Genomic DNA, 9,183 nt, shown 5'->3' on the forward strand with positions numbered 1-9,183 from the left:
AACCGTAATTTTTTTTATTTTTCCGACACTATCGGCGGAGGTTTTCTACGACGCATTCTTTGTTGTTTTGACATCACTTTCGTTGTGCAAAGCTAACCCTTACCCAGTGCAGAAATTGACCTTTCGTTGTCTGTCAACCTTCGTAATAATAGTAGTAGTAGCGATGGTAATAATATTACACGTAGTAATACCTGTTTGGAGAGTTGTTCCTCACACAGTTTGTAGAGGGTGTAGAACTTCCGGCTGAGGACCTGGTTGTCCCGGAACCCGGCGCTGGCCAGTTTGACCCTCATGATGATGGCTCGGTCGGGGACCATCATGGCCACCGTGCGGAACTGGATCTTCAGGTTCTCTGGAAGCTCCTGGCGACCCGCGTAGCCCGGGTTCTGGAGAGGGGAACCACCCACAACTCAACACAAAAATGGACCCGAGGATAATTGGAACCCGTCAGAAGCGGACCCCAGACAAATTAGCATTTATTCAACCCGATCCGACGAGTCTCTCATGAGCCGATGCTCATGCTCAAGTATAATGTATCCAGTTCATTATCAGGGGCGGTTGCAGACAGAGTGAGAAGGGTCTCTCTCTTTGATACAGCACATTTTCGGGAAAAAAATAGCTGCTATTTGCTATTTTTGGCTAATGTTCCCCCCAGAATAATATTGCTGGCGTTCAAGTGGTTCTGGTTACCATGGTGAGGAAGATGCCGAACTCGGGATCCATGTCGACGAGGTCTCCGTCAGTGAAGATGAACTGTTTCTTGTTGTTCTTCTTACACTGCAGGACGATGTAGATCTGCTGCGCTGCCACCGACAGGACGGGAAGCTCAATGCGGTTGAACTCATCAAAACATCCCCACGAACCGGACTGGGCCAGACCTGCACACACACACACACACACACAAGCACACGCGCACACACACACACACACACACACACACACACACACACACACACACACACACACACACACACACACACACACACACACACACACACACACACACACACACACACACACACACACACACACACACACACACACACACACACACACACACACGCAAGTTTTGACAATAATGTTGACTTATCTTATGGGGGTCAAAATCTTGTATCACTAGCGCAAACGCACACACACACACACACACACACACACACACACACACACACCTTTGTAGATGCGTCCCAGTCCTCTGTAGTCCATTTGATCAGAACAGTTGAAGACGACAACGTACTTCCCTAAACAACGACCCATGTCCTTTGTTGTCTCTGTTTTACCTTTTTACACACACACACACACACACACACACACACACACACACACACACACACACACACACACACACACACACACACACACACACACACACACACACACACACACACACACACACACACACACACACACACACGCGTGGAAGAGGTTGATACGTTTGAATGCTTTTATTTGATTGGTCGATTAATGTTTGATGAGCAGGGATTGGACAGCTTTTGGAGCGTTGTGATTGGCTCTTACCTGTTCCTGCCGGCCCTGCTGGGGCCCCGCCCATACTCATCCCCAGAGCCTGAGCCAGAGTGATGTAACACCTGCAATAATCAATCAATCAATCAATCAGCCAATGAATCAATGAATCTGTCCGTCCGTCCGTCCGTCCCATCCATCAGACAACCCGTTCATCCATCGGTCCGTATGTACGTACGTATTGTGCATACTGTACGGTACGTACAGTACACACATTTGTCCGTCTGTCCGTCTGCCTGCCTGCCCTACCTGTCTGTCAGCGGGGTGATGACCAGTCTGTCTGTGCATCCCAGATACTCGTTGCAGTAAATGAACTGCACATCTGTGATGTTGACCACACATCTGTCTGTGTCCTCCAGGAAGTAGAAACGACACTGTTTCTGCCACTCAAAGTCTGACGGAGTCCTGATGTTTAAACACACCTGAGAGAGACAGAGAGAGACAGAGAGAGAGACAGAGAGGGAGAGGGAGAGGGAGAGAGAGAGAGAGAGAGAGAGAGAGAGAGAGAGAGAGAGAGAGAGAGAGAGACAGAGAGGGAGAGGGAGAGGGAGAGAGAGAGAGAGAGAGAGAGAGAGAGAGAGAGAGAGAGAGAGAGAGAGAGAGAGAGAGAGAGAGAGAGAGACAGAGAGAGACAGAGAGAGAGACAGAGAGGGAGAGGGAGAGGGAGAGAGAGAGAGAGAGAGAGAGAGAGAGAGAGAGAGAGAGAGAGAGACAGAGAGAGACAGAGAGAGAGAGGGAGAGGGAGAGGGAGAGAGAGAGAGAGAGAGAGAGAGAGAGAGAGAGAGAGAGAGAGAGAGAGAGAGAGAGAGAGAGAGAGAGAGAGAGAGATTGTCAGAGACCACGCTGGGCAAGACCTAGCCGGTTGAGTATCTAAACGGAAGAACCGGAATTTGGCGGAAGTACCGCCCAAGGAAATGACGTTGACACTTTACAAATCTGTTAACATTCTCTGTGAATGAAACAAGTGTTGTGATTGGTCGAAAAAGATCGTTGGTTGACTGTGGTTGTACTGGTCAGTTCCCAGGAGAGAGACAGAGAGAGAGAGACAGACAGGTCCTTACCAGTTCATCAAAGATGTCTTTCTGGTGGACATGGATGGTGATGAGGGTCTCGTACTTTGTCCTCTCCGTCCTGCTCAGCTCCCGGGTCGTCATGTCAATCAGCTCGTTAAGGAGGTCCAGGAACTTCTGATTGGTCACCTGCATGATCTGACAGCGAATCAGGGACAATGGAGACATCATGAATGATTACTTAAAAAAACAGTGTAAGTCACTGTGGATGTCATCGCTGTTGGGTGGAAACCAATCATATGTCCAAAACCCTTACTTTTCAGGATTCAAATAAAATACCTTCTTGTCCGTCCTGCTCAGTCTCAGGGCGTCCTCGGCGTCTCGTGTCCAGATCATCTGCAGCCCCAGCAGGCCCACCTGGGCCGGGAACACGGCCTGGAAGTCCGCCAGCTTCACCTCAGCTTCACTGATGGACGCGTGAGCCTGGCGGATGACCCCATGCACAGTCTGTCTGACCGCACCCAACAACTGACCCAACCACACCTCCACGTTACCCTGAGGAGAGGAGAGGAGAGGGAAAGGAGAGGAGAGGAGAGGGGAGGAGAGGAGAGACATGTGAGAAGGCAAAAATAAGAAAACAGTGCATAACATTTTCCAGTGCATGGTCGGTATACTGTATGTGTGTGTGTGTGTGTGTGTGAGTGTGAGTGTGAGTGTGAGTGTGAGTGTGAGTGTGAGTGTGAGTGTGAGTGTGTGTGTGTGTGTGTGTGTGTGTGTGTGTGTGCGTGTGTGCGCGTGCGTGCGTACGCGTGCGTGCGTGTTTGTGTGTGCGTACCTGTGCCATCACAGGCTGAATGAGGTGGACTGTCTCTCCCTCCTGCGACTGAACGCTGACGATCTGATCATAACACCTGTCACTGAAGACCACCCTGTTCACATTGTCAAACACACTCAGCAGATGAGCCTGAGAGAGACACACACAGAGAGAGAGAGAGAGAGAGAGAGAGAGAGAGAGAGAGAGAGAGAGAGAGAGAGAGAGAGAGAGAGAGCGCTTCTAGATTTTAAATATTTGCAATATTTTTAAGAAGAATATTGGCCATTGACAAAGACTAAAACTAAGGATTTTTTTTCTCCATTGTTTTAGTTAGTTTTCATTGCTGTCGGTTGGAAACTAAAATATTTTCCCCTGCAGTGAGCAGCACTTGAAATGAAACTCTTTGTCAATCGATTGATTGATGTGTTTATGTATTTTTGAAGATGTTTTTTGGTCGCTTTTTCTGCCTTTATTGATAGTACAGTAGACTGCCAGGAAATGGGGAGAGAGAGATGGAGTGACACGTAGCAAAGGTCGTCGGGATCGGATTGCAGCCTAGGTGACCGGACCGCAAGGGCAGCGATCCGGGCCTTGATTGATGTTTTTAGGATATGTCGGTGCTTCATTTTATTGTAAGTAAGTAAGTACATTTTATGTACAAAGCACCTTTCGAAACAATGTTACAAAGTGCTGTACAATGGAACACAATATAAGGAAGGTTAAACAAGTAAAAAACAGGATATAATAACAAATAGAGTAATAATACAAAACAACAAGGATTAGAACAAAACATTGACCTGTACTAGTGAGTCAGGCAAAAACGTCATGAGACAAAATGCTTACAAAACAAATTTGTTTTTAGCATGCTCTTAAAACCGTCAAATGACTCAGCGTTTTGTAAAGCCATTGTCTTTGGTATCATTTTCAAGGGGACACTGATCTTTCAGCCAAGCCCTTTTGAGAATATGTATCAAGGGCGCCGATACTGCGGGTACCTCGGGGCTAAAGCACCCAGGGGAAATGACGAGCACCCATCACAAACTGGTGATGGGTGCTAAAAAAATGGGTGCAAAAAAAACAAAAAAAAACAAAGCCATCTTCACTTCATGGAGTACATTTTTGGTACTGAATTAACCGCATTAAAGTAACAAAAAAAAAACAACGCGGACCGGCTGTGCATGCACGAGTGTGTGCGCTGCACACCCAGAAGTGCGGACATAAATCGGCGCCCCTGATATGTATGACAGTGGCCACTGGACCTCCTTAAATGTCGGCCCGAATTATTTTATTTTAGTCCTGTGGCATCAAGAAACGTCTGAGACACAAAATACAAAAGCTGTAATACTGACACGACTCTAAGGATTTTATTAAACAAGCCGTTTTAATGAGAAACCAATCAGACCAAAGTCAGTTTTACAACACAAATGTGTATTATGTATTTGTTCAAATAGACAATGACAATACAGTATAATGACTTATATCACAGTGAGGTAACAATATTTGTTTTTATAGGTTGTATATGTCACCATACAGTACCTCTCTATTACAGCACCTGGAAATGTCTTGGACCCAGAAATGTTGTTTTCTATTACATTTTATTATTGAATGCACCATTATAGTTCTGTAAATCCAAGCCGCAACACATTTGATTGACCGATCATTAAAATGAACATGAAAGGGATGATTGTCAGCGCGCTGGTCGTTGTTGGACAGGATGATTAAAACCAAGGCGGAACAGGTTATTTTTCAACCACGACCAAAGCGCTGACAATTGTCCCGCTTATTACACGGCTACTTAATAAATAAATCAATAAATTGACCCAAAAGTAACAACTAAACAAAGCATTTCCTTGCTTACAGCAGTGAAAGTGTTCCAGAAGTGTTGCGCTGGGCGGACACGGTCGCCTCGGAAAACAAGGAGGTTTTGATCAAATAGAATACATTTTTGGTCACTGCATTGTCTATTTCTCGCTTCAAATGTTTTCAAAAACATTCTTGAGAGCAACGTATAGTTGTAAATGACATGGTGTGTTTGTTTACATGGCTGTCATGTTGGATAGAGCATAAAATCAAGCAGCGCAGGTTGATACGAGTTGGTGCTCTGAGCCTTTGATTAGATAGCGGTCTGCTATTGAGCTCATCGGTCATTATCCAGAAACTAGAAAGTACTGTTCCTGAAGAAACAGTGTGGGATCACTAAGAATGTTGATAGTATTGAGTATTGATGGTTTTATAAGTGTTAAAGGTTTTAAAGGTTTAAGGTTTTAAAGGTTTTAAAGGTTTTAAAGGTCTAAGGTTCTAAAGGTTTGAAACGTGTTAAATGTTTTAAAGGTTAAAGGTTTTAAAGGTTAAAGGTTCTAAAGGTTTGAAATGCGTTAAAGGTTTTATAGGCTTTAAAGGTGTTAAAGTATTAATAGAGTTAGGGGTCTAATAGGTGGTTGCTAGGGTCTAAGAGGTGGTTGCTAGGGTAAAACTGAGGTTGCTATGGTCTTATATGGTGTTGCTGGGGTCTAATAAGCAGTTGCTAGGCTCCACTGTAGCTAAATGGCATTTCTCCATTCAAATGAATGGGATTGCTTTAGCAATTAAAAGTGAAATATCTCTAAAAGTACAATTGTTTTCAAAAGTTCAAATGGTAGCCGATATGTCCTAAGTAAGCTGAATGTTGTAGAGTTGGAAAGGAGTTTCAATTTAAAAGTATGAAGGACTAGTTAGCTGAACATAACAGTAGTGTGATCGCCTTAGCGATCCCACAATAACGTGCTGCGGAATTCTGCGATTGACCAATCAGAATCAAGCATTCAACCAAGCCGTGTAATCAGCTCTGATAATGCATGCAGCCCACCCATGTGACCACTTAAGACCACTTAAGTGGTCACATGGCCACACTTGAGATTTCCAACTGGGCCCTGGTCCAGAGAAGGTTAGAATCCGCTGCACTATACAATCTATCTACAGTGAGACGTTAACGGCATTTACTGTATAGGCCAAAGATGGCCTCTGATTGTTGTGCACATCCCAATAGTCCGTGACCAAACATGCCAGAGTGAGTGGCATTCTGAAGACTTAACGCCCACACCGCCAATGACGTGTTTGAAGCGTTTTGGTGTTTTCAGTGCATACGCTAGATGCCGCTCTTTGCTAACCTATGAGTCACCATTTGACTCCCAGTGAAGCAGTTGAAGCAGCAAATTACGTGATCACAAAAAGAAACAGCCACATTCACTTCCATTCTAATGGATTTGGAAGAATGCCGTTTTCTCTGCTGTCTGTTGCTTTTTGTCAAAAATAACCTACATTCAATAACTATGGAAGGGATGATCACTCCCCCCCCCCCCCCCCCCCCCCACCCATCCAACCTTTCAAAGGTTAGTGAAAACGCTCGGAATCGCTGACAAGGTCGGCTAATAATAGATGATGTTCTATTCTCGCAGTGAATGGTCACACAGCTCAGCATAGTCTTTGTCATTTTGTAAATAAAACCTAAATCCAGCATAGAGGGTCTCGGTGAATGTCTCATGGACTCTGTAGATGAGGGTCATGGTTTCAGAAACATTGTAGAAACACAGAGTACCTGCACTGTGGTCCAGGTACACTGCTACTCTAGATGACACCGGGCCTGGGATTTTAGTATTATTACCTCTGTGTACAAATTCATGATGCCCTCTGCCGCATCGTAAACACCAAGAGCTATCATTGTATCCAAATTGACCATCAGAGAAGACAGCATTATCTCTCGTTATATCTTTATATGAGACTGCTATATCAACCTTTCCATTCCACTCTACCTCCCAGTAACAGCGTCCAGTCAGACCCTCTCTACTCAGAACCTGAGCGTTCCGTCTTCCTCCACGGAATCTCTCTGGGTGATGATGATACATTAGTCCTTCATTGATGCTTGTTACTTTTCTGTTCTCTTTTGACAGAAACAGGAAATGATTAGTCGTGTTTGGATCCAGTGTGATTGGACGTGCGTACTGTAAGAACTCAGCTCTGGTCTTGGGTTTTTGTGGTCTTGACGGTACAACTTCCCCTCTATTCAAAGTCTCTGAGATGTGTGTCCCTTCCTCTTTAAGAATGTTCTCCAGCTTGTCCCTGACCTTTGACACAGCCACGGTCACCTCGTCAAAGTAGCTCCGAGGACGGACGTTGCTGCTGACCGGGTGTGTAGATTCGGGGATCCTTGAAACGGGGGTGGAACTGCGTAGAAAATGGATGTGATCCTCTGTGTGCGAGAGCTGCTGCAGCTCAGCATGTCTCCTCCTCAGTCCAGTAGCCTCCTGCTCTACGACCTTCCTCTGTTCTTCAACACGACCCACTTCATGTTTCTGCCGTTCTCTGATCAGCTGTTTCACCTCAGATTGTCTTCTCTCAATGGAAGTGATCATGTTCTCAAACATGGTGTCGCTGTACTCCGCTGCTGTATCGGCATAGTCGTTGATGGACTCCACCTCCTGCTGAAGCACCTTCACGTCGTCCTCGCTCTTCTGGATTCTCTGCCGGGTGCTCTGCTGACTCGCATCGAGTTCTTTCTGTCTCGCAGTCCTTTCTGCCTCAGCTGAGATTATATCATGACCTTTGTGTTCTCCCACAGAGCACAGACAACAGATACACTGCTGATCAGTGCGACAGAAAAGCTTCCTCACCTCGTCGTGCCGAGAGCAGACGTTCTCTTGGAGCTCGGCGGAGGGTTTGACCAGCTTGTGTTTCTTAAAGGTGGGAGATTGGTGGTGAGGCTGGAGGTGAGTGTCACAGTACGAGACCAGACACCGAAGACAGGTCTTCACAGCTTTCAGTTTTCTCCCGGTGCAGTCGTCACATGCCACATCTCCAGGTCCAGCATAGCAGTGATCAGGAGGAGGCGCATCTTGGGGTCCTCCTGTCTTCTTCGGGCTCTTCACCACCTCAGCCGCCGTTGTGTTTTTCTTCAGAACAAGTCTCGGCATGTTAGTCTTTCTGCACTGTGGGCAGCTGAATCTCCCTCTTTGATCATTCTTATTCCAGTATGTCTCGCTACACCGACTGCAGTAGTTGTGTCCACAGGGAACCCTCTCCGGATCCTTCAGTGGATCCAGAGATTCCAGACAGATAGAACAGCAGGACGGATCCTGGTTCGGCTGGACGTCTTGCTGTGCCATTTCATCACACACTGTCTGACAAACAGACTGATATGATATGGGAGGTCAGCCTTCCTGTGTGTGTCTCTCTCTCTCTCTCTCTCTCACACACACTCTGTCCCTCTCTGGAGTGAGTTTAAAGACACAGTGTCCTCATTCATTTGATGTTGAAATATGACTCAGCAGTTCACCTCCCATGTTGAATTTATAAAACAAAGTCTAGTTAAAACCCTGACATAAATCGAAAGACTATGGATACTCACTCACTGACTTATTTCCCATCTCTCTCTCTCTCTCTCTCTATCTCTCTCTCTCTCTATGTGTGTGTGTGTGTGTGTGTGTGTGTGTGTGGGCGGGGGGGGGGGGGGGGGGGGGGTGTGTGTGCGTGTGTGTGTACCTGTATGGTGTGTGAGTCGGAGGCCTGGCCCAGTATCTCCAGCAGGGCGGGATCAGAGACGAAGAAGAAACGAGGGAAAACGAGCCTCTTCTTCTCCAGGTAACCTGACAGAGACTTCTGACACACATCCAACTGCTCCAACACATGAGGTAACAACTAGAGAGGAGAGGAGAGGAGAGGAGAGGAGAGGAGAGGAGAGGAGAGGAGAGGAGAGGAGAGGAGAGGAGAGGAGAGGAGAGGAGAGGAGCAACAGGTGTTCAATATAGACCAGTGGTTCTCAAACCTTTTCATGTCAAGGACCCCCAAATTGATATGTATTTGGCC

The 9,183-nt window shown here is 46.3% G+C and overlaps 1 protein-coding gene across 1 annotated transcript in view; it reads right to left on the reverse strand.

The window, feature by feature from the left end:
* The window catches only part of dnah5l (dynein, axonemal, heavy chain 5 like), a gene marked incomplete at its 5' end in the record, with an annotated part of 97,442 nt that overhangs the window by 45,515 nt on the left and 42,744 nt on the right, over positions 1-9,183 (reverse strand). Inside the window, 9 exons of the mRNA XM_084048191.1 lie at positions 192-386; positions 691-878; positions 1,170-1,277; positions 1,516-1,586; positions 1,771-1,943; positions 2,583-2,729; positions 2,871-3,086; positions 3,367-3,495; positions 8,860-9,015. Coding sequence (XP_083904317.1) covers positions 192-386; positions 691-878; positions 1,170-1,277; positions 1,516-1,586; positions 1,771-1,943; positions 2,583-2,729; positions 2,871-3,086; positions 3,367-3,495; positions 8,860-9,015 — 1,383 coding nt within the window. The remainder of the gene's footprint in view (positions 1-191; positions 387-690; positions 879-1,169; positions 1,278-1,515; positions 1,587-1,770; positions 1,944-2,582; positions 2,730-2,870; positions 3,087-3,366; positions 3,496-8,859; positions 9,016-9,183) is intronic.

This window comes from Gymnoscopelus microlampas (genome assembly GCF_963454915.1).
Source record: "Gymnoscopelus microlampas genome assembly, chromosome: 22".
NCBI classification, from domain to species: Eukaryota; Metazoa; Chordata; class Actinopteri; order Myctophiformes; family Myctophidae; genus Gymnoscopelus; species Gymnoscopelus microlampas.